This window comes from Artibeus jamaicensis, unplaced genomic scaffold (genome assembly GCF_021234435.1).
Source record: "Artibeus jamaicensis isolate MK-2021 breed Jamaican fruit bat unplaced genomic scaffold, CSHL_Jam_final scaffold_369, whole genome shotgun sequence".
NCBI classification, from domain to species: Eukaryota; Metazoa; Chordata; class Mammalia; order Chiroptera; family Phyllostomidae; genus Artibeus; species Artibeus jamaicensis.
Window position 1 is genome coordinate 25,513,268 of NW_026522042.1, and position 26,509 is coordinate 25,539,776.

A 26,509-nucleotide genomic window follows, 5' to 3' on the forward strand; every position below is an offset into this window, starting at 1 on the left:
TAACGTGCACTTTTCTTTTCCATAGGATAAAAACAAATATGCTTTAGTCAATAATATATGAGGCTAACTATGACAACTTGAAAATGTAGTAAGACATACTTTTTTATGTAATTTTGCATTTTCATATTTCGAACACCTGCTGACTTTACACTGCAGATGAGTGCAGTGGTGTTTAATGATGGTTCACTCTACACCTGAGTTGTTTAACATTTGGATCTACTTGGTGTAGACTGTGGAAAACCACATCGGGAAATGAGGATGAATCCGAAAGCAATTACAGCCCCACAGATGTTCGGTCGGCTTGATGTGGCCACAAATGACTGGACTGATGGGATATTCTCTACCCTTTGGAGGAAGACACTGAGGGCTAAGAAAGGTAGGAGATGAATTACAAGTACTATTTTTGACATGTACTTCTAGGTAAAATCTTTGGTGCTCTTTAAAATTAGTGGAGAAACTGTATTCTCTATGTAATATCTTAGTCAAGACTAAGTCCTAAATCCACATAATATCTATGGATGTTGAAATACTAAAATTATTGAATAGTGTATATAAAACCTTTTTTCCCTTTTCTTCCTTACTTTTTTTGGTTAGAAAGGGAATTATTTTCCTTTTGAAGAGATGTTTCTGTATTTCTGTGATATCTAAGAATAAAATAGATAGAAAAAGTTGTTGAGGAAACTTAATAGTAATGAATAAAGTGATTTTAGCCTATTTTCACTGAATATTCTAAAAATGTTGTTCTTAGTTAAGAACAGCCTATTAAAAAACAGCTTCTTCTATAAAATCACAGGAGAAAGTGGGCTACTTCAGAAAGACAATTGGGTATAACAAAAATGAAGTCTGTGCTAAAATAACAAATTATTCTGTTTAGATGTACACTGATGTTTGGTGGTTGTTTAAAAATTTGTCAAGGGCTACATTTGTGTACCCATGCTTTTCCTCCCCACCTTTGGAATCTAGGGGAACATATCTGGATTGTTCTCGATGGTCCAGTAGATGCCATCTGGATTGAAAATCTGAATTCTGTTTTGGATGACAACAAAACTCTCACCCTTGCCAATGGCGATCGCATTCCCATGGCTCCAAACTGCAAAATTGTTTTTGAGCCTCATAACATTGACAATGCTTCTCCTGCTACCGTCTCAAGGAATGGAATGGTTTTCATGAGTTCTTCTATCCTGGACTGGAGTCCTATTCTTGAGGTATGACTGGAGTCCTTTTTTTTTTTTTTGTAAAATTCAAGAGGAAAACAGATCCTTCACTGTTTGTTCTTTTAGAGTGCATGCTGATTTTTCTGCGGACCTGCAGGGTGTGATTGCATTTTAATGCTAATTTGTGGAGGATCCTTGAGTGCTCTGGGGCATTCTAACCTTGATGGCCCCTTACAGGTTTTCTTCAGGGCTCTCTAGTCACGTTCTCTGATTTCCAACCCTTGGGTTGTGGAGTAATTGCAAGGCCCAGGTAAATCAATAACCCCACCAGACTGTGGCTGAATACATCAAATTTAATTTCATCACTTTGGGGATTCCTGACATTTTTAAAAGGTACTCATTCACATAAAGTTTGGAAGCAACCATCTTAGAATATTAACTTGAAGTAGACAATTTATTAAAATTGCACATAAGGGATTTTTCTTAGTTTCAGTAGTTATAATATTAGTTTTAAGTTTTACTTGGAAATAATATTTCAGATAATCTCTCTTCAATTCATGGTAAAGTATTTTATTCTCACCAATAGAGTCTAGAATATATTGCTTATAATTAGATTATAATTAAATAGATATACAGTATAAGGCAGAATGCTTATTAGATGAAGCATTTAAAACTCTTTTTTGACACTGTTAGTCAGATTTATTATTTTCATTTATATAATTTTTTGGAGGTGATTTTGAGAGAAAACTTATGAATTCATAATTTGGATAAAGTAGATGTTTATTTTATAGTGCCACTAAAGTTTTGTCCTTCTGTTTTGTATGGGCATATCCTAACTTATAATAATGCATTTTCTGAATTTGCACAACTCCCATTTTTGAAGGGTTAAGATTTGGTAATGTATGAAGATGTGAAGGAGGGCATTATATAGCAAAATGATACCAACATATTGTCATTAAAAATGCTTTTAAGGATTTCAAATTTTACAATTAAATCCATTCATTAAGGAGGATACAGAGCAAGTATTCTTAACCCTGGTTTTGCAAAAATAGTCACCAGTGACAGCTGTTATAATACCGATGATTGGCTCCCATCCTAAGCCCATCACATTAGAATCTCTCGGGGTGGGGTAGTTGTAGAAATTGTTTTTGTTTTTTATAGCACAATTATAGATTCAGGCTTAGTAACGACAGATACAGCAAACTCCAAGTCAAAATGTATTTATGTGATTTCCCCCAAATACTACCAATTCACAAAGGCTTTAAAAACTAGTTTCATGTTACCAGGTAATCAATAGTGAGAGTGCTGTGTATGAAATAGGCTTCTATTATATCCTGCCCATGTTGAGGCTGAATAGGATGTTTCCATTAATGGTAGACCTACCTAATATTTTACATGCCTTTAAGTAGTGCAGTTTCTTCTTAACAGATGAGTAGGAAGAAGCAAAACTCACAAAACATCAGGTTGGTCACGTTTAGGGTAATGCAAGTTGCTCTGAAAGAGTTACTGGAGGGCGGAGCCATGGGGATGTGCGGCGTTCAGGGGGTGGGGGTGGGGTGGGGGGGTCTCAGCTTTAGGGAACCACGCTGGTTACTGGCCCACGTGTGATGGTTCTGGTTCCTTCAACTCAGCAGTGCTGTAGTTTGCTTTTGTTGATACGAAACCACAGTAAATTCATAAATTGGTGAGTAATTTGAAACCAATATTTTATTGCTTCTATTTGAAGTCACTAAGAATAAGCTGATTCTTGATGCCAAGGGAACGGTCTTCAACGCAAGAAAATATTTTGTGTTAATTGTTATTTTGTTATGAACCACATGTACTTTCCTAATATTAGGTTCCACAAATGACTAAATTCTCTATTTTCCTGAATATTCTTTGACATTTTTCTACATTAATTAAATTGGCAAAATTAAAAAGAAACAACTACTTGTGAAAATCTTTGTTTCCCATTTTGTAAAATCTGGGTATGGATTCCCTGGTATGGATTCCCTTCGTTCATCTTTTATTCTGTTTTCTTTAAAAACATTATTTCTATAGATTTGCCTCCTCATTTCCTCCTAGCATATTTTAATGAAGAGCTGAAGACTTTTTTTTCCATCTTGGCTTCAAGACTTGAGCTCAGGTGTAGTGTCGTGGATGAATGTGTGGACGCTGGAGCCAGACTCTGGGTTTGAATTGTGCCCTTAGCTACCCACCAGCTGTGGCATCCTGGGCATGTCCCTTAGATTCCATGGGTTTCAGTTTCTTCCTACGTAAAAGGAAGATAATAATAACTCTTACCTCCTAGAGTTGTGTTGAGCACTAAATGAGTTTTAATACATGAAAGAATTTATAGCAAGTCTTAGTCCATCACAACTGCAATGTAATCATTGCACTTATATGATTAAGATGTTATTAATCAATATTATAAATATTTTGTCTTAAAATGGCCATTTTCCTGGTGTGCTAATAAGTTTAGTTAATGCAATAATCTGTAAACTGGCAGGGTTTTCTTAAGAAACGCTCACCTGGAGAAGCTGAAATTCTTCGTCGGCTGTACACCGAATCTTTTCCCGACTTGTACCGCTTCAGTGTTCAGAACTTGGAATACAAGATGGAGGTGCTGGAGGCCTTTGTAGTCATGCAGAGCATTAACATGCTGCAAGGTCTCATACCTTTGAAGGTAAGTCGCTCAATTTTCTGGAGAATTTCTCTTGTTCGTGAAGCCATGCTGTGCAGAGAGCTCAATATTTGAAATTGATTTTGTTAGAGCTGTGGGGGAGGAGAAATGTTTGAAACATGTCCCTGCATGTTCTGTATTTCTCTGTCTGCCTGTCTGTCTGTCTCTCTCTCTTTTAATTTTTTTTTTTTTTCACAAAGCAAGCCATGGTTTTGTAATTCAGTTGTAGGTTCACAGGCATCCAACCGGCATTATAAATTTATTTTGCAGGTCAGCTTGGTTGGTATTCTTAGAGATCAACTCTGCATTTGTTCTGCAGTTTGGTTTACCTTTCCTTTGTTATTGTTTGGGGTGGGAGAGATGTTGACCCTTTTGTACCTTTGCTAGTTTTATTAAAACCTCCGAGCAAAGTTTTGGTTGGAGAATTAAGTAATTGAACTGTTTTCTCTCATGCTCAGGAGCAAGGGGTGGAGGTCACACCAGAGCACCTGGGGAGGCTGTACGTCTTCTCCCTGATGTGGAGCGTCGGGGCCCTGCTGGAGCTGGAGGGCCGGCGCCGGCTGGAGCACTGGCTGCGTTCCCAGGAAACGCTGCCTTTGGATCTGCCGTTTCTAGTGGGGACCGAGGACACCATGTTTGACTATTACGTCACTTCCGATGGTGAGGATACTTGCTTCCACTCATACGTGATACCTGGGAACAGTTTTTTTTACAAAGGCCTAATATTTATACACCATGTGTGTATTTCTAAGTGGTTGCTAAAAGTCTTGGCTGTAAAATTAAAATGGAAATACTCATGTGTGAAGAAAGCTAATTGTTTCTTTTTCAAATATTTATTTTGGTTCTGTTCTGAATGTACACTTTCCTCTTGTTAAATGTATACTAAACTTTTAATGAATCAAAAAGAAATTTGAAAAATCCCCCAATCAGATCAAGTTCAGCTATTCATTTTATACAATCAGCAATTTATATAAAAATTACAGTGCGAAGTATATTTTTTACCAAATATGTGTGCATCTATACATCTACAACTATAAGTACTTTAAGTATATGTGCATCCATATGTATAAAATACATATATGAACATATATGAAATACATACATATACCACATTTATGTAAGGCATCCTAGGGTTTTTTATTTTTGGTCCTAACAATTACAGAGGTGAGTAATGAAAAGTTTGTGAGATTAAATATTTAAAAAAGATTTTGGGTACATACTACTGTCACAGTATTCTGTATTTTTACATATGCTCTATACTATTGAAAACCTACATATTTAAAAGAAATTTCAGGGTACTTTGAAATATTTCTTAATAGTACCAATTCAGAATATTCCTAGGGAAATTTGGACTCAGCTAACACGTACTTAAATAGTACTTAGACCTCTGATTTTAATGATCTTATTTTGGGGGGGCTTTTTGGAAGATGCCTCCATGAGATGTCAAGGATGTGTGCTCATGAGTTAGTTATATTACTAATAGGAATATAAAGAGGTGAATGTTTTCTCTTTATCTCAGGTAAATGGATGCACTGGAGCACATGTACTGAGGAATATGAGTATCCATCTAATGCCACCCCAGAATACGGCTCCATCCTGGTGCCAAATGTCGACAATGTGAGGACTGACTTCCTAATTAAAACCATCGCTAAACAGGGCAAGGTATAGCTCTTTAACTTTGAATAAAACTGTATATTTTAAAATGTTCCTTGAAAACACAAAGCATCTTGCCTTTATCTGAGAATGTTTTATTTTGCTCTTGAGAATAAATGTAAATATTACCCAAATTAGCATAGTTCTTTTATTATTCTCCAAGACCAACATTAGCATTGACAAGGTCTAATTATTTCTCATGAAGGAAAGTGAATTTTGACTTGTTTTTCTGGAGAGAACTCTTTCTCTTTGGATTATTATATTAGTTTGCCAGGGCTGATGTAACAAAATACCACAAACTGGGTGGCTTCAACAGGACACATTTTATTTTTTCCACAGTTCTCGAGGCTTGAAGTCCAAGATTAAGGTGTCAGTAGGCTTCGCTTTGTTATTGTTCGAAGCCTCTCTCCTCGGCTCACAGGTGGCTGGCCCACTTCTAACGATGTCCTCCCACGGCCTGCGTGTGAGCGTCCCTGCTCTTCCTTCCTGTGGCTGCATTTCCTTCTCTGCTAAGGGTGCCCAGGTTGCACTAGGCCCCCAGCTTAATGGCCTCATTTTAACTTACTTATCTCTTTAAAGATCCTTTCTCCAAATATGGTCACATTCTGAGGGTACTAGGGGTTAGGAATTCCACACATGGATTTAGGGGTGGGGAGACAATTCAGCCCATGACAATCATCTTACCGTATTTCCCGGATTTTTTCCCTCAACTTCTGTTACAGGCTGTGCTGTTAATTGGTGAGCAAGGAACAGCCAAAACAGTCATAATCAAAGGATTTATGTCAAAATATGATCCTGAAAGTCACATGATCAAGAGTCTGAACTTTTCCTCTGCAACCACTCCACTGATGTTTCAGGTACCGGCTCTTTGGATTTGCTCAGGAAGCCTGGGTTTGTGATGAAGTGGGTGCTCACACCTCATCACCATTTTCTGTGTTCACCCAGCTGCATCTCCCGTCTCACAGCCGTGGTGAATCCCCTAGTTGTCCTCTATCATCTCTGTTATTCAATAGAGTTCCCCCCTAATCAGATTAAAATATATAAACATCCTAAATTATGGAGAAACAAAAAGCTTATATAAGGTGATAAAGGCCTTAATCCTGTTTAAAACATCTATGTACACAAGCCTGTGAACATGCAAACTACTTAACTGACTGAAGGAAATATCAATTAATTCCTCCACCTAATCTTGCATCTTCTCCTTACTGTGGTTACTAAACCCCAGTATTTGGGTCGATCTGCCTGTATGCAATGGCCTGGAGACATGCGCAAACAGGAATTTGCAGTGAAGAAAAGAAGCAGTTTATTATAGGATCGGCCAATCCAGAGTGCAGGTGTGCTCGTGCTCTTAAAGATCCAGCTCCTGGGTGATGTGTAGTTTATAGATTGTATAGGACAACATCACAAGACACAATGGTTGTATTAGGAGTTCGGGCTTGTGTTAGAAACTGATTGGTTGGAAGTGAAGTAAGGGTATTATGTCATTTCTTCAGGACTGGAGGACAGCTGTGAGGACTGCTCTGACCTCCCTCTGTCTGCTTTCATAGAAAAGAAGTCAGGGGGTCATTCCACCTTAGGACTCAGGCGCTGAAACATAACTTAGGTCAATATGTTGTCTTAAGCCTGTCAGAGGTCTAGACCTCGTGACCATTAGTCAGGTCTCGGCTATTGTATTCTGCTGCCTCAGGGGTTAACTATTACCTACTTCTGTGAAGGGTGCAGAGAGGGGGGGAAGGAGGGAGGGAGAGAGAGTGAGAGAGAGAGTTCTAAAGCTCTAGTCACAAGTCAAATCAAATCATCAGGACTCTGTTTCACTGTCTGTTTTTCTGGGGGTGTCTCCATTATTCTAGCCTTGAGGCTGGATACATTGGAGTCATTTTTGAATCAAGGGGTGCTAATGTATCTAAGGAAACACTTTGCACATCTTTTCCTTTTCTTCATTCTTTTCCTTTTCTTCATTCTCCCTGCGTGCCCCTGCACAGTCCACTTCCTCCTGATTCCCCACCAGGAGGACTCCCCACCTGGGCTTTGCTCAGCTAATTCTTTTACACTTTACCTTTCATGTTCTTGGTTCTTATATTGTCACTTTTGTCTTCTTGTTTCCTGACTTAACATTCCACAATAACTCACATTATCAATGGCAACAAGGAATACAATCTTAGAATCTTAACATACTAAAGATAATACCCTATCACATCATTGAAGAACAAACAAACAAACAAACAAACAAACCCAAAACCTTGAATTTGCATTGCCTTTGTCAGTGAAGCTGCCAAAAATGACCTGTTGCGGTGGCTGGCTCTTTGTTTTCTCCTCTTACTACTTAAAAAAAAAACACCAAAAACCTATTGAAACTAGGGAGCAAATCCTAAATGTCAGTTCATGTTTCAGTTGTTATTAAATCACCTCTCATATTTGTATTAGAACAAGTCATGCATTAACAAAAAGACACATTTTATAAATTTAAAATGGAAGGAAAGTTTTTAGGAGAATTCAAATTCCAAGAAGTTTGCTTTTGATTAACTTTGTTGTCCTTTAGTTGTTGAAATGAAAATATCAAAGAGCAGTGAAAACTGTTGACTACATCATAGCTACATCATGGCATTTTCTCACTCAGTATAACTGGTGACTGCCAAATGCCAATAAACTAAGACCATTGATTAAGTTTCTAAATAAGACTGTCAACTCTATAGTGCTCCTCTTTGAGAGGTGGCATTTTCAGTCCCAGCCAGCCTTCAGTCACATGAGTACCGTTCACACGGTCATGATGGGAAAAGTGTGCGTGGAAGGGCAGCCCCACCTGCAGTGACTCACCAGTGGTATTTTGTGTCTGGGGAACTGTGCATTAAACTAGGCTGTGAGATGCTAACATTATACACATTCCTTGATATTGTTTTGAACGTAAAGAACTTTAGTTAGTTTTATTTTAGAACAGTATCCTCTTTGAAAGTTATAATTATAACTCTGCTCATGGCTGCAGATTTTAAAACATTAAATCAAGGTATGATTTTTTTCGTTGCGTTGTGTACTTAGCTAGCTAGTCACATGTCTTGAGACTGTGTTACATCTTTGGGGCTGTGATGTAACACAGTCCTGCCAGTAACTACCTGGAGGTCCTAAAGACTTGCAGATGAAGTGCTTAGGCTCCCAATACAGTACCAGTACCCCCACTTCTAATAGCCTTAAGCTCAGGGGTTCCAGCCAACCAGCACTGCCCAGCAACTGGCTGCAAACTCTAGGGTTCCTATGTCATTTTGATAATTCACTGGAATGATTCACAGAATTTAGGGAAATGCTATGCTTAAGGTTACAATTTTAATATAAAAGGTCTGACTCAGGATCAGCTAAAAGAAGGGATGCATAGAGCAAAGTTTGAGAGTCTGAAATGCTGATCTTCTGAGTCCTCAGAGCTTGTTCCCTCCAGCCACATGGTATATATCACCAACCCGAAAGCTCACCTGAAATATGATGTCCAGAGTCTTTATTGGGGTTTCATTACATAGGCATGATTGATAGAAATATTGACTACCTGATTAAACTCAATCTTCAAGGCTTCTCCCACCCCAGGAGGTCAGCTGTAATGTGTACTTCAAAGTCCCAACCTTCACAGGGGTTTTCTGGTGTGCATGGTCTGAGGGACCCCCTGTGAGTAACAAGGTCTCGTTACTCAGGAAATTCCATGGTTTAAGGGCTCCCTCCTAGGAACCGGGGAGAAGGCCAGCCACAGTTGTTAGTATAGAATAAGACCTGGCCACTGTATTTTTGTTAGTAACTGTTGGTGATATTTACCCCTTTAAGGTGATAAAGATCTGTGGTATGTATCTCTTTAACATAAGATATTTATTTCCTGGAATATAAAGTCATACATTATCTAGGAAGCAACCTCTTTGTTGAAATACAAATTCATAAGTTACCAGCAGTGGTACCATATTGCGGTATGATAATTAGAATTATAAAGCAGACTTTTAAAACAACAACAACAAAATGTTCTTTCAGGTTTTGTTATATGATTCACAACTACTTTAGCCCAGTTGTCTCCTGTCCTTCAGTGTGGAAAGTGGCGTCAATAACTCCTTATTTCATTTTCTGTTTAGAAGCATCATAGGATCATCTACCCTGTTTAGCGCCTCTTTTAACTGCTGAGCATCCGAGCTTTCCATTAAGTTGGAGTCATTAGCTTTAGAAAGCTTTCAATTAGCCAAACTGCTATAATTAATTTTCACATTATAATTTTCAGCCTTTTATGCTAAACAAGGGCTGATGGAGCTGAACGTTTGTCTCTGTATCTCCCACTTGTCTGGATCCAGACGAAGCTGGAATTCGAGATGAGAACATAGATGATGTCTAATCGTCTCGTGTTAACTCTGATAGCACACCGTCCCTTCAAGGACACATGTCTGTTACTTGGCAGGTTGTTTTCATCAGACGTTCCTTTGTTTCTACCATGGTGTCACTTCCATATCTTTCATCAGCAGAAGGACTGACTGTGTCCCTCTCTGCCTGGGACAGTCTGCTTTACTTCTGTTGCATGCGATTCACAGTTACTGGCACCGCTGTCACGACTGAAAGTCTGTGCTTTGGGCAAGAATTGTGTGGTTCACCCCATTCTTTGCTGAAGGGAGTTCAGTTAGTCTTTTAAAAAAGATGTCTCATTTTTTCCAAAACAAATATTGTTTTAATGTATTTTTCATTTTTGGAAGTAATCCATGCATATCTTTCAAAATTTAAACACAGAAAGCTAAGAAAGTGACAGTTCCTTAAGAGAATTTATGAATTCTGAATTTGTCTCTTCTAAGTATAATTATAACGTTTTTGAATAGAAGTTATCTTATAAATGGTTGAATAGCAATAAGTTTTGTTTTTTAAAAAAAGAGAATCAGCCCTGGCTGGTATGGCTCAGTGGACTAAGCGCTGGCCTGCGAACTGAAAGGTCTCTGGTTCAATTCCCAGTCAGGGCACATGCCTGAATTAAGGGCCAAGTCCCTGGTTGGGGGCATATAAGAGGCAACTGTTTCTCTCTTGCATAATGGTGTTTCTCTCCTTCTCTTCCTTTCGCTTTAAAAATAAGTAAGTAAAATCTTTAAAAAAATTGAGAACTATAGAGCCGGGAAGAAAATTCCACATTTTTTTCTAGACTCAGAACCACGTTTTTAAATGAAATCTTATACAGAAGACTAAACTACAAAACAAGGAGCCAAAGATTTGCTTTGGTGGAATTGGAGCTGGAATTGGCTGCTGAAGCCCCTTCCAGCCTTGTCCTGGCTTCTTGCAGGGGTCCCTGTAGGCACAGAACATTCCTTTGACCCCTCAGAGCACAGCTGGAAGGCCAGTCTGCAGCGGAGACTCAGAAGTTATGCAGCAGTATTTTCTCCTGGTAAAAATGAGAAAAAGTTCTCTACAAATGTCAGCTTTTACTGGTAATGTTAATGCACTAAGGGGGAGGGAGATTAAAGTACTTATTTTCCAGTCTAGCTATATCCTCCTTCCAATGGCTTTTCTTTATGCATGTTAATCTTCACATGATTTATGTACTACTTAGTGCATTTGTTTTATTTTTAGCTTCTAGTTATGCACTATTGCATTTTCATGTTGTTTTAGAGATCATTTTACTATTTATACTGTACTATTTTTATAGTAGTACTTTTAAACTTTATTGATGTAAGACTGTTTTCATTTGGTTTGGATGAATTACAATAAAATGGGAAGAACTTATTTAAATAGTAGATTTCTTTCATTATGTATCCAAAATGTGTTTATCAGATGGTTCCCTGCTCACCTGGAATCAGGTGCGGTGAGTGCTGCTTCCTCAGGGAGGAGCATCGCCTGGAAGCCTTGCTGCCCTTCCTGTGGGCTGGCGGAGGACCGTGGGGCAGCCACACCCAGAACTGCCATCTGTGCCTGGCTAGAGGAGCAGTGATGCTACTGCATCCTGGGAATGTCACACCCAGGAAGCAGGAACTGGGGTTTGCACAGGCGCTTCTTCTGATGTTCCCTGTTCTCCCGTTCTGGTGAGGGAGGAAGGAGATCCTTAGTGAGAGGCATGTTGTCGTGGGGAGGTCGTCACCACCAGAAATCTAGGCAGTAGGTTTCTTAATAAAGAGCATAAACTCTCCATCTTTATATTTAAGCTAAATAGCAGATAAATGGAAGCCTAAATATAAGTATATTTTATATTGCAATTTAATTAGATATAATATATATAGACAACAATTCAGGTGCTGATATATAGAAATATATACAGTAATAATAAAATATCTTTTAAATAATGTATTAAGCTAAGTGCTTCATGTATAATACCATTTATAGATACTACTCTTGTATATATGTACACATGTACACATATATGATTTATGTATTTTTATATATACTCCAACTTCTGAGCTGTGATTTAGAAATACTAAATGACTTGTGTCAAGTGACAGTGCTGGTAAGTGGGAGAAATAGCAGGTTAACCCCTTTTTCTGACTTAAACCCTGTCAGAGCCATGTCGGTTACACAGATTTGCACTATGTCCCAGTTACAGGGACAGTTGTGTGAATGGCAATTCCCCAAACCGGGTGATGCACAACCTCCTCCACAGTACATGGCCCTGCCAGTGCCCCTCCCCTGTTTCTCTCTCTGTCTGGTGGTGGAAAGAGACGTGTGCACAACCAAGTCCAAGTACTTATGGTGTAATCTAAGTGTCGTAGAGCCCAGAGGAAGAGGGGATTGGTTTCTTTAGGGGATTGCAGCAATCAGTCTAATCAAAGGATTGACCATTACCTGAAGGAATTTTGCATTTATATTATACTAATTTTTAGGAATTATAGAGGATGAATTATCTGTGAAGAAATGAATTCAGAAACTTGAATTACCCTAGGAATGCTAGTTTTAGGGCTTCTAGCTTAGAATGTGGAGGGGCAGCTTTCCTTACCTTCATTGCTAAGTCCATTTGAATCCCCAACTACCTAGCTTTTATTTCTTAAAATACCACTGTCGTAACTGGGTTAGCCTGGTTTTCCATCTGTGTGAAATTGACGAGCCAGAGTCCTTGTTGGGTTCTACAAATTGCTTAAGATGATGTTATGTTGACCACCCTTCTCTGATTTTGAAGTAAATTTTTTTATTCCCTGAGAGCAGTGTAAACTTCCTTTACTCCAGGTCCCTGCTACAGACTTCAGTTTTTTAAAATGAATACCTGGGTTGAGGAAAGGGACATTTCATGGAAGGTTACTCCTCGACATCAATATTTCAGAAATTGTGTTTGGCTAATGCTAACCCTCAGAGACTTTGGCTCAGAGATGGCTCCTTTGGAGCATGTAAATAAGGATCTCATAGGGAACACTGTAAACCAGCCTGTGAGTTGAGCATCATTCCATGGCATGTATTTTATTATTAAACGAATATGAATGAATAAAGACCTGGAAGGGCTGGAACAGCAGAGAGACTGAGTGTTTAGAATGACCCTGGAGAGGTAAAAGCAGGGAGCATGGTGGAGTTCCCTGTAAGTACTAACAGGAACTGTGGGGGTGCTGAGCAGAGTGACATGGCCCCTTAGGCAGTTCATGCTGGCTGCAGAGTGGAGAAGAAGGTGAAAGAGACGTGGCTGCACTCGGAGGGACCCGAGAGCAGATGGTTGCAGTGATCCCTCAGGACGGAGGTTGGGTTGGGTCAAGAGAATTGTGGGTAGAAAGCAGAACCAACAGGTTGAGTGGATATTGTTGGAGGAGAGGGATAGAATATAGAGAAAACAAAGGTTAAAAATGACTTCCAGTTTTCTCGTCTTTATTCCTCGATGTATCAAATATTTTCTGATAAATACATTTAACCAGATACCCTTCTAGATACCCAGGATGCAATGATGAGTAAGATACAGGGTGCCTGGCCTCCTTGTATTCTAGCAGAGGCGACAGACAATAATGAAATAAACTGGTATGTCTGTCTTTATTAACTAGACTATCGTTTGTACCACCAAAATGTGGATGAGATGAAAACAGACCAAGGAGATCATGGAGAATGTGGGTGGCAGAATACTACGAAAATGGCCAGTAATTCTTTAGGCTGATTCTTTAGGGAGACAGAGAACTCTATATAAAATTATAAACCACATAATACAGACTGTAAACAACATAACAAAACTTCCAGTACTGCTTGAAGGGGGCTAGAAGGCAATTTAAGTGGTTATGACATTACTCCCCACGAGAAAGACAAATAACTAACCTAGGGCATAATCAGAGAGGAGAGGAGGAGATACATTAAAAGGCAATATTGAAATTATAATAGAAATAATTTATCAATGTTGAATGTGGAAATGTTTGGATGGGGCAGTTAGGTAGTTGGGGCCTATTCCAGAAATGAGCACCTAGGAGGGGGTGCCAACTTTGGGGTGAATAACAGGCATTTATGTTTAGATATGTTGATTTTGTGATGCTGTGCATCATCTGAGTGGCGAAGTCCCATTGGAGATACAGGTCCAAGTACATGGTTTTCCCAAACATTCCCAAGTAGGTATGTGATGGAGTAGAACACACAATTACTGTGTTTCAGGAAGTCTCGCCAAACTTGAGAATTTATTAGGTAACTATTGAGCAGCAATCCTAAAAAGAGGAGGAAGTCTCAATGTCAGGTTCACAAGCTATTTAATTTTTCTCCCTACTTTGTTTCTATTTTTGTCAAATTAGCTTTTTTATGATATATATAACTTACTTGTAATGTCCTGCTATTTCAAAGAAATTAGGGTCATAAGGAAGGGAAAGAAAGTGCAGGTATGTGGCCATCGCTTCACATTATCTCACCTAGTCCACTTATGGCTTTTAGCTCTTAGAACCCCCCCCCCCCCAAGATATAATGAAATCTTCATGTGCCCGTGAGTTCTCACTAATAGACATGAGAATATCTGGAAGGCTTTAGTGCCATAGGGAGATGTCAGGAGATTATTAATTGCCTTATGCATTTAAATTCATTGGAAAGCAGAGCTAAATTTAGCCTAGTTCATTACTTCCAGCAGTTTGCTTTTATGTCATGGAATATAAAATTCTTTTTGCCATGACACTGTTGTCATGGGAGATTTGTTTTTCAATTGCATGAGTTGTGATATATTTATATCTCTTTCTATTTAAAAACGGTGGAAATTTTTTATGTCTTTTGCTATTATTCATTAAAATGAGGATGGAAACTTAAAATTTGAAATTAACAAACTGTGAAGATTTCCAGGGACAGATGAATAGATTTTTGCTCATATCTTTGCCTCACTTTGTGGTTGTATCTTGAATATTGAAGTATTTTTTTTTTTTACCAGTTTGCTCATCATGTAGTAAGAGAAGACTTTTTTTTGCTAGGAGTAGAATGCATTTTATGTCACTATACCTCCACTTTCTCCTATATTTATGCATTATCTTTATTATGACTTAAAATCAAGGATCTGTGCAGTGGTGGGAATGCAATGAGGTCTTTAAGAGTGAGCTTAAGAACTGCAGAGCTTTTTCTGTTTTCTTTGTGGGCTCCCTCTGCTTACTCAGTGTATGCATTTTCAAGGACTGATTAATTTACAAACTACATTGTACTACCATGAAAATGATATCACAGTCAATAATCTGGAGTCCTTCTCCTATGTCCCGCTTACCCCTTCCAACACTCCTTCCGTCAGTTTTTTAAATTGAAGCATAATGGACATATAGCATTATATTATGTTCATCAGTTTTAATGTTCTTTTTCATATTGCTAGGAAAGTGTTTTTATAGAGCATAGTGTAGTCTCCTGTGCCAGCTAAGCTCAGAATGTAGCAATGAGAGAGGGGGCATGAGTGGGGTGTTCTTGTTTTGTCTCAGGAAGAGAAGTGATTCTGAGTGATCGCATCTGCCCCAAAGCAGTGAGCAGACTGTGCCAGGCTGCAGAAGCCAGCTGGCAGCCTTCTCCATGGAGCGAGAACCATCTTCAGACTCCAGCAGGCTGTGCAGCTCAGAGCACAGACCTAAGAATCTTCTTGAATAGTAGCCCTGATTAACTTGTCCCTGATTGTAAGGGCTGGGGCCTTTGAATGAAGGGGGTTGGAGGTTAGAGTGTCATCAACATAGAGTGAGACAAAAGTGACTCTGGCAAAATGGACCAAAGAGCCCTAATCCCATTCAAAATTTATGTTGATTAGAATTTTATTTACTCCTAAATTAAATTAGATTTTCAAAGATTGTAAACACTATCAAGATGATTTAGGGACTATCCTCTGCTTTCCAGAATTAAGAAGAGTTTGAGTTTTTTTTTCTGAGTAATTCCTGTCAACTCAAGTGTCCCTAAATATTTAAAATAATTGGCCATATATTAGGGGATATTTTCACAGGCCTTTCTGTTGTCTTTCTCATCGAACAGAGGACAGTAGAGAGTTATGTGGATAAACGCATGGGCACAACGTATGGCCCCCCTGCAGGGAAGAAGATGACTGTGTTTATTGATGATGTGAATATGCCGATCATCAACGAGTGGGGAGACCAGGTAGATCGATTTTGTTGTGTACTTTCTTTAATTCAACATTGATTTATTCTTGGATGAGTAAATTTTTTCTGATTTTCCAACCTACAATCTCTGAATGCCTATCAAGTCCATTAATTTGAAGCACTCAAGATGTTCAGTGCTAGGATATAAAACGAAGTGACATTTTAATTCTGAAAGTTGTCTTTCTCAGGTTACGAATGAGATAGTGCGACAGCTAATGGAACAGAATGGCTTTTATAACCTTGGGAAGCCTGGGGAGTTTACCAGCATTGTGGACATCCAGGTTTTGGCCGCCATGATCCACCCTGGGGGCGGGCGCAACGATATACCCCAAAGACTCAAGAGGCAGTTCTCTATATTTAACTGCACGCTGCCCTCCGATGTTTCCATGGACAAGATCTTTGGTAAGATGAGCATCGATGGGCTTGGGAAGGGAAGAACACCTCCTCGTTCCAGTGAGAAAATGTACTTTTGAGGGTCAACATAAAAGCACTGGGTGGCTTCTCCATCTGCTGTTCTCATCACTCTCAAGTAATGAATTTTGTTTATAGAAAAACTTAATAAAATAAGATCATGAATGCACATATTTAAAGTCTGGATTGATACAATACCATGCCAAAAAGTTAATGTGGCTAATATTTCAACCAGCCTATATGATGATTCTGGCCAAAAAAAAATTTTGCACAGAAACAATTTTGCACTGAGATTGGTCGTAGTCTGACCTTCAGAGTAATTTGTAGAGCAATAAGTTATTGATTGATTAACTGTGGAGTATTTCAGAAATAATTTGTTGAAGAAACACAAACCCAATAGGTAACGATAGTTATTTAACTGAGTTTGGAATTACTGATTTATAACTGATTTTGGAATTACTCCTTGCAGAAATAGAGTGTGTTACGTCACTTGTGTTAGGTATTAATTTAGCATTTCTGAACCTGATACTGAGGAAAAAATTCATTAGGATCATCTAATTAATTTCTGGCAGACTAAAATGTCAACTTCGCACCCTAGGCAGTGCCTGCTTTCAGTTACAACAGCGGGCAAAGGTTTGGAAACCAAATGATATGTGAATTGTCTAAACTTGGAAAAGTAAAATGGAGCAGAAAGAATGACTGTTAACTTTTAATTAGATATTTTTTGTCCTGGAATGTTTTACATATAGGGTAAATTAAAATATTTTATAATGCATGGAAATGCAACAAAAGAATGGACCTGGAAAACATTATGCTAAGTGAGGTAAACCAGTCATAGAAAGACAAATACCACATGATCTCACTCTTGTGTGGAATCTAATGAGTGAACTGAACTAACAAGCAACATAGGGACAGACTCATAGATGGAGAGCAGATACCAGCTAGTGGGGGGTGAAGGTTAAGGGGTGGAGGGCTTGAGCAGAAAGGAAAACGGACTCATGGGCATGGAGAACAGCACTGTGATTGTGGAGGGGGCCGGGAGATGGATATAAGGGGGATAGGTGGTAATGGAAAAAATACAATAAAAATTAAGAAGTGTAAAATAAAAAGTAATAGAGACTACCTACATGTAAAAAAAAATGGGGAAATCTTAGAGCATTCATGAAATCTCCCTTTTTATCTTTTTTGTAAGACATCTTTACATATTTATCAGTTTACTCATTTGATAATATTGAATCACTGTATTATACCATGTATAATGGACACTCAAGTTTTTGGCCCAAACTTTAGAAAAAAAATTTCATTTTAGTTTTTTAATTCAATTATTTACTTATTTATATATAGAAACAAAACCAATGACCATATTCTAGGGTATTATTTTGCATTTGGATATTGTTATTGCTTTCTAGAGTTACACTGTTAACACATAAGCATAAATAGAAAATTAAAAACATTTATAAAGATAAGGAATTGGACCCCCCATGTATAATGTGCATCCTTATTTTCCTAAAAAATTTGGGCAAAAAAGTGTGCAATATACATGGCAGAATATGGTAGTTTAGAGTTTCAGGAGTATTTGTTAACTTTTCAGTATTTGAGTGCTAACTTAATTGAACTTGTATCTATTTTTTAGGTTTTAAAAACTATAGAACATACTATAAATCTCCTCAGTATGTGGTTTTATATTAAAATGCATAACTATGTGCAAACTCTGCATCATAATATTTTTCATTTTGATTTAGTTAATTTGAACTGTCAGTAAAAATGTTAAGCCTTTTCTCCCCTCTCAGGTGTGATTGGAACGGGCTACTACTGTATCCAAAGGGGTTTCTCAGAAGAAGTGAGAGATTCAGTGACAAAACTGGTTCCCCTGACACGCCGGCTATGGCAGATGACTAAGATTAAAATGCTCCCTACCCCTGCAAAATTCCATTATGTGTTTAATCTCCGAGATCTTTCTAGAATCTGGCAGGGAATGCTGAGTACTACATCAGAGGTTATCAAGGAACCAGGTGTAAGTAATAAATAAGAAAGGAAAACAAATAACATTGTTATTTACCATACACACTAAATAGTCTTAGTGCCCTAACTGGTGTGGCTCAGTGGGTTGAACGTTGTCCTGCAGACTGAAGGGCGACGATTTCTGATTAGGGTACATGCCTCGGTTTTGGGCTTGGCCCCCGGTTGAGGGTGTGTAAATGGGAACTGATTGACGTTTCTCTCTCACATCGATGTTTCACTCCTTTGCTTTCTCTCTCCCTTCTGCTCTCTCAAAAAAATAAATGTCTTTAAAAAAAAAGTCTTAGTAATGTAATTTTTAGTGGAATTATGAAAATATTTTGAGATTTTTTAGTATAGTTATTCTTTCCTTTTCTGCTTTTCAACTAACATAAGGAAAAGAGTATGTTTTAGCAGTTAGTTTTATCAAGAACTTTTATTTTAACTTGAATCATTGAATGTACTTCATTTACTCATTTTAGACTCTGGCAACTAAATAGCATTTTATCATTAAAAATACAATAGCTTAAAACCCGTCTTACTTGCTTGATAACAATGCTTGCACAATGTTATCAAGTTAAGAAATTTCCACCTGTCTTTCACATTAAATAATGAGCATTGGCAAGCATTTGTTATTCTTGCTGCAGGAACAGGTGTATTGAACAATTGATTACCTTTATTTCCAGTTAACTTTTGGCTCTGAATTATCTAGGCTAGGCAATTGCCTTCTTCCGATAACTAATTTTTTTTGCTACAAATTACCTTCATATTGTATTAAGGAAATATACCCCTGTAATATCTCAATTGTATAAGTGAGAGTTGTTTATATATTGTATTTTCTGTTATGCTCTGTCCACATGAATGCAGGTGTCTTATCAAAACATTCATTTATCATAAATGTAAGATGTTTACATAGATTAGTTTGTTGGTTGATCAGAATGATTTTAGTATTTTGTCTAGAGATATTTTCACTTTAATTTAAAGGCTGAAAATGACACTACTTTCTGTTTAATATTATTGAATGAGATGCATATGAAATGAAGTTAAGTGCAACATACTTTAACCCTAACTTTTGAAAGCAGCTTAAATCAGGAAGGATGGTATTCTACAGTATTATGACCTTGAATTTCCAATTCAGGCATGATGGCAATTAGTAACTTGTTTTTATCCTGCTTTCTCCAGGACCTGCTAAGGCTGTGGAAGCATGAGTGTAAACGCGTGATCGCCGATCGTTTCACAGTGTCTGATGATGTGGCCTGGTTTGATAAGGCTTTAGTAAGTGTGGTGGAGGAAGAGTTTGGTGAAGAGAAAAAACTCTTGGTAGATTGTGGAATTGACTCTTATTTTGTGGACTTCTTGAGGGATGCACCTGAAGCAGCAGGTAAACTACTGAAGCAGAATTTTTTCCAATATTTTTATTAATGTTTGAATACAGTTGTGTCCATTTTCCCACCACTTTCCCCTGCCCTACCCATACCCACCTCCCATCTTCAATCCTACCCGCCTTTGGCTTTGTCTGTGGGTCCTTTATACATGTTCATTTATGACCCTTTCTCTTCTTTCCCATGTTATTTCAGCAGAAGCAGAATTTGAAATGCCCCAAAGAGTTATCTGAAGATGGAAGGTTCCGTTTAGGGATGCTGAATTTTTGCCTAGTAAACACTACTGAAATAAACCTGGGACATACTAAGTGCCCAGTAAATACAGAATGAGTGAATAGATGCATACTCATGGTGTTTAAAGACTAACTGGTTTTTATGCATGAGAGTCTTGGTTCCTCAGGTAGAGTTGGGAGGGAGGGGCGTGCAGGAGGAAGTGCACAGGACTGACGCCTGTCACACAGAGGTAGATGTGACGAAGGGACCCACCACATCTTTGCTGGGAAAGTCTCTGAACTTTCTGGAACCTCAATCTCCTTATTTATAAAAATGGGAATATTAATATATGCTTCATGTGGCACTGTGGGGAATAAATGAAATGTTATCTGCAGACTGGCTTAGACAATCTGTGGCTCACAGTCACTGCTGAGTGAGAGGTAGCAAAAATGATGAATATTATTTTTTGGGTCATTCCAAGTGTGCACACTATAAAGAAAGACCTCAAATTACCTGAGAGAGCCATTGAGTATAATTGGAAAGGGAAGGGTGATGTGGAGGCAAGCTTTTGTGGTTATGGTTTATGAAAAATTGAGATATATATCCTTTCCTCTGAAAAGAAGTAGTACTCCAATCATTTTTTCCCTTAGAAATAAGTTGGCTTAAGCAGAATATTTTTCTTTCATTCAATGACCTCTTCCATACTGCGAGTGAATTTTAAGTTAATTTCCAAGTTTAAAAAGGCATGTTTAAACACGTGCTATTTCTATCTTTTAAATGGTTGAAAATGACCAGGCAGCCCCCTGTTAGATTTAATAAGGGTGTTTGTGATCTATCAAGTTTCTGATGGAAAATTGTAAAAGGGGGTTTATTGCTGGCTATGCAGTTGGAAGGATCCTTCTACAGAAAGAAGCTGACACATTTCATTTTAAATCAAGTCACCCAAATACAAAAATGCTGTAAAGGTAGGACCATGTGCAAGATAATTAGAATTTATGAGCTTTATTTCCTCTAATTCAGAAAGTTAAATACTTCAATTATGGTTTCAAGGAGCTCAAATGTGTTTTAGGGTGGATGGCATCTGGAGGCAAATGCTTAATGTTTTGTGACTTCAGAGCACTTAGTTTCTTGAAGCTTGAGTTGAACAGTGATGTGACTACTGGAATTCGGTTAGTGAGAGCTTTGCAACTAAGCTAATCTTAATGATTATGTTAAATCAATTTCCTTGCTTTGTCATACAAAGGTTATTATACAGTTATCTTAGGACAGGGTCAATTGAAAATGATTATGTAGTATTGAATTTGGAGGATACAGTCACTTTCTTAGTACCCAACGAATTTCTAAGTTGTTAGTATATTCAACGAATGTGTTACTTCTTTTTTCCCATTACTGTTAATTGATAGTGAATTTACATATGCTCAGTTTAGCCTTTTCTTTAGTATTATGCTTTGCAGTCAAAGTTGGAAAAGTGTTCAGCTGATATATTATGTTTCTAATTAAAAATGTATTGATTTTAATACTTTCCCAGTGAAATAATTCAATTTATTTATTTATTTATTTATTTAAGAAATCATTGTTCCTTTTCTCTCAATCCTCTACCTCCATTTTCTAAAATTCACTTTTGTCCTCACCACTAATCTGAAATTTCTAAATTATAAAAATTGCCTGAGCAGATGCAAGGACCTCTTTATTATGATTAAAACATCACTTAATTCTTGACCTCTGCTGCTGATATTGATATTAAATTCCTACTTCTTTTGATCTTCATTTTGATGATTAAAGAATTTTTTTGGGAGGATCCTTGAAATAACAATGTTCAATTATAGATACAAGTTAAATTTAGTATTTATAACATTATTTGAAATTGGCCTCTTCTGGGCAGGAAAGAACTATGATGGCACATTGACCACAACATTTCTAATGCTTTTAGTACTGTTTGCTTCTATAAAAATCCATATGACATTTAGATGAAAATCAGTAACATTTAGGGTTAAATTGTAGAGCTGTGAGTGTATTAATTTACATTGAAGGAAGCAGTAAAGCCCAGTGAGTTGAAGACACTTAATTGATTCTTCTTCCCAATCCCAGGAGAAACATCTGAGGAGGCTGATGTGGAGATGCCCAAAGTTTATGAGCCAATTGAGTCTTTTGATCACCTGAAGGAGCGTTTGAATATGTTTCTGCAGCTCCATAATGAGAGTGTCCGTGGTGCTGGCATGGATTTGGTGTTCTTCAGAGATGCAATGGTCCACTTAGTCAAGGTCAGTGGCCATGCCTATTAGCACCTCCCCCAAGTGACAGACACTTGGCTTCACACCAGAATTTTTCCCTCCTTTTTCATTTTCATTTCATAGGAGAATATTCAATTTAAAAATAAACACAGTGCTCTATTCCAATTTAATTTCTAAACTGAATGCAACATGTCACACATACAGGTTTAAAATCAGAGCATGTGTACTTCAAATGTGTGATGAGATAATTTTATTCAGTGTTGCTCTATAGCTTCCAGCTCAGTGTTTTCATTACATAGAATCAATGTGGTTGACAGCTGAATTCAAAGCACAGGCAAAGTGTCTGCTTATTTTTTTGCATCATGCAAAAGATAACTATAAGAAATAGTTCAAAAACTTTGAAGACATTATGTTAAGTGAAATAAGGCAGTCAACAAAAAGACAATTACTGAATGATTCCACTTAGATGAGGTACCTAGAGTACTCAGCTTCATCAGGATAAACAGTAGAATGGTCATTGCCAAGGGCTAGGGGGAAGGGGAAATTGGGGCAGTGTTCAGCGTTCCAGTTTCAGGTTTGCAAGATGAAAATGGTTTTGGAGGTGGATGGTGGTGGTTGAACAATGATGTGGAGGCACTAATGCCATTAAACTAACTTTCCCTTAAAAATAGTTGAGATGGTAAGTTTTATGTTAGATGTATTTTACCACAATGAGAAATAATTCATACACAATTGATTTTGAGTTGATGAAAATTCTGTTGACATGAAATCCACCAAGAAAACAGTTTCCTCTCTGTGAAATTAGTCACTGAAGTATCCATGCACAGGACAGTTGATCCTGAAAGGCTGAGAGTAAAATACATTATTTACTTGAAAACTTATATGACGTAATTTATCTCTGATGGAAGATAATGGCATTTAAAATTTGTTGCTGATATTCTCATGTTGTTTATGTGAATTACTCTTTCAGACTCTACTATATGTCCTCTTAGAAAGAAAACATTTTGAGGCTTTCTTTCATTGCTTAGATTTAAGCAGGAGGTATGATTTCATAATTACATATTTCCACCTCTAATAATTATTTAACTTTAGAAATGGAGATGATTGTAGAGGTTATCAAATCAACCCTCCCCATGAAAATGCAAGAGTGGGCAGGAGGCATTTCTGCAAGGATGGGGTAAATCCAGGAGAGGGAGGGAGACAGAGTTTCTTCTGAGGTTAGATCTCCCGGCATGAGGCATTTAGCCCGAAAACTCTAAATTCTCCAGATCCTGAAACAGCTGCACTGAATTAAAAGCACAAATGTTCTTTCAAAACTGAATGTAAGTAACATTTTGAAATTAGCTCCTAATTAATAGTTGAGTAAGAGTTATGTGTTACAGGAAGAATAGACATTGTGTCATATTTGATGATTAAAAGAAAGAAGGAAAAAAACAAACTTTCTCAATAGATAATACCAAAGGCAACTTTATGACTGACTACTGGAGACAAAATCTAATTGGCCTGGGATTTCATAATAGCTCAAATTGAAGATGAGATTATTTATGTTAGTCTTGTGCGTAAGGTAGTTCCCTAGCACTTTTTTTCCTTTGTTTCACAGTACAGGTGATGATTGATGAATATTTATTGACTGTGGGCAGGACATTGAAGGCCTGGGTGCATCAGCACAGAGTCCCTGACTGTGTTTTGCCTCAATCTCAGAGCCTCTAGTGTGTCTGGTCTGGAATTTACCAAAGAATTCATGACTGGACTTTGAACTAAGATGCTACAATCCTCACTGTCTTCTAGGTTGACCCTCTCTTCTACACTCTTGCTTTCAGTCAATGGTACATTCAAACTCAGTGTTATGTAGGTCTGAGTCTTGAAATATGTGACTTAGTTATAAGACATGATTGAAGACAAGAGAGAGAATTGAAGACAAAATTGCAGCAAAGCAGGATATGATCTGAGACTAAGTATAATTCTTAATTCCTTCCTTAATTAAGATAAGGATTTTTTTTTAACAGAGAAATTTTTGCGATATCTCTTTTGCCTGTTTGGTTAACATTCAAGCCCTGACATGTATGGTTTTTTATAATCTAGTTCCTGCCTAGCATTCTAGCTGCATGGGTCATACTATACATAGTGTGTAATCCAGAAAAAACAACTTCTTATGATGAAACACATCCCAATTTCAGAGCATTTCACCAATACCACATTCCCAGCAGGCACTGCATTGTGTAGATGGATCTATTTACGAGTTTGTCTTTCCTAAGGGATGACAAGTTTTATGAGGACGGGCATCCAGTTTATTCCCCTCAGCATTCATTGGTGTAGTGCTGCTGAAACAGGCACACTACAGAGGCTTGATAGATATGTTTGAAATTAAACCAAGTGGCCAATACACCCCTAAACAATACTTTGGTTCCTCATGTCCTGATATTTCTGTACCCGCTCCTGAAGTTCCCACTCCTACGGGAAATGCTCTGGGCATCTGCTGGCTCGGAGACTTTGCATATGCATCCCATTCCCTCTTCTTAAAATTTAGCCTAGTTCCCACCTGGCATGCCACCCTCTCCGCATGATGAACTTCCAGTCATCTTTCAAGATCCAGGTCAGATTTCAGCTCCACACCTAAGACTTGCCTTCAGCAAGCAGTGTTGTTTCCTGTCCTCCTGTAGCTTTTATTCCTGTCCCAGCACGGACCATATTTAATATCAGGTTTCCGTTTGTGCATCTCTGTCCCCTGCTAGAAAGTGAGCGCCCGTGGGGCAGGATGGACATGATTATATCTTTAAATATTTGTTAATGGAATTCAAAAGTGAATTTCTCTATCTCACAGTCTGCATAAATAGGATAAAATAGCCCCTTTTGAAGGTCTCATTTGATTGTGTTCTCACCTAGTTCTGTTTTTAACTAGGTTATGAGTTTTTTGAGTCTGCTTTTAAAGCCTTCTTTTTGGTTGTTCATCTATATGTTCATTTGTCAAATATGTGCTAGAAACTAGGTTTACCATGTGCTAGAAACTGGGCCTAAAATTTTTTTAAATTTAAGACTCAGGCCCAATTGCTGCAAAAGATGTTGGGATGAAGGGTCCCAATACCCACTTAATAACAATTATTTCAACCTTTAATACATTCACCAGTACCAACCAAAGGAAACGGTTATGACAAAAGCCATGTTAAAATGTTAAACAAGGAAGACACAGGGCATTCTAACATAGCCTGTAGTTGCTACCTACCTGCATTATCTGTGCCTCTTTAAGTAATTCAGGGGCAGAATATGTATGGATGGGCATTGGCAACAATCCCATGAATTCTTGCCAGTCCCACTCCTTCTCTTCCCACAACAACTTTGGAGACGACCACATGGCAAGGGTGAGGAGGAGGCTGGAATAAGGGGTGTGTCACCTCCCTATCTCACAATTTCTCAGGTTCACCACAAGACAGGAAAATGGTTTTCATTTCCTAGGGCTCACACTGAATTGGGAGAAATAATTCAAAAGCCTATAGTAGTCAGTGTAAATAGAGCATAGCTTATTTCTGAATCCCGAGGAAAGATGTTTAACAAAACCTGGGCAGTGTGCACAGTCCTGAGTTATCCTAGGAATCTTCCCAGCCATAGGCAACTGACTCCTTCTGAGCCCCCAACCCACTCTCCAGAGAAAAGTGGGTATTATAGCAATATCCGAGGCTTAACCTGCCGTTAGGAGGGAAAGACTCTGTGCCGAATCTGCACTGAATTTTGCACTGAATTTCCTTTAGGTGGGATTGGAGGCCTGATGGGATAAGTAGTTTATTTGATACCAATAAAAGCCAAAGAAACGTGGACTTTTACCGTAATGGGGAGTAGTGTCTGGGGCTACTGCCTGGAGCAGAGTGGACTCCTGGTCCACCCATAATCACTTTTTGGTAGATATCTTAGGTATCACTGTCTTGACCAAATAATAGGACGGTATTTATATTCATTCTTTAAAAAGACATTCTATATCCATGCCAGATTTTGAGAATTTTATTCTCTTCAATTTAAACTTCATTTTTCAAAAGTGAAGGATTTTTCTAATCACCTGTGGGTTCTTTATTCCAAAAATATGTGTTGTTTTGAAAACGCTGTTTTCTTTCCCATCCTACTGCGTTAGGTTGGGCAAACTGAAGGAAACCTTTAAGTCTCCTTTATTTCTATTCTCGAAGACCCAAAGCAAGCTGCAGTCTGGGCTGACTGCTGACTTATCTGTGTGGTCTCGCCCTAGTTTCCTGAAGGCACAGCCCACAGTCCCCACTCTGTTCAATATTACTGAGCACTGTTCTATTTCAGCAATGCTGTCGTTCCTCCAACCAGTATCTCTCTCTGTCCTGATCTT

The 26,509-nt window shown here is 38.1% G+C and overlaps 1 protein-coding gene across 1 annotated transcript in view; it reads left to right on the top strand.

The window, feature by feature from the left end:
* DNAH5 (dynein axonemal heavy chain 5) overlaps positions 1-26,509 on the top strand; it is a 194,236-nt gene that overhangs the window by 95,407 nt on the left and 72,320 nt on the right. The window contains exons 42-52 of the mRNA XM_037154551.2: positions 230-376; positions 964-1,205; positions 3,643-3,819; positions 4,275-4,476; positions 5,336-5,478; positions 6,192-6,326; positions 15,811-15,933; positions 16,124-16,337; positions 18,137-18,360; positions 19,527-19,725; positions 22,028-22,200. Coding sequence (XP_037010446.2) covers positions 230-376; positions 964-1,205; positions 3,643-3,819; positions 4,275-4,476; positions 5,336-5,478; positions 6,192-6,326; positions 15,811-15,933; positions 16,124-16,337; positions 18,137-18,360; positions 19,527-19,725; positions 22,028-22,200 — 1,979 coding nt within the window. The remainder of the gene's footprint in view (positions 1-229; positions 377-963; positions 1,206-3,642; positions 3,820-4,274; positions 4,477-5,335; positions 5,479-6,191; positions 6,327-15,810; positions 15,934-16,123; positions 16,338-18,136; positions 18,361-19,526; positions 19,726-22,027; positions 22,201-26,509) is intronic.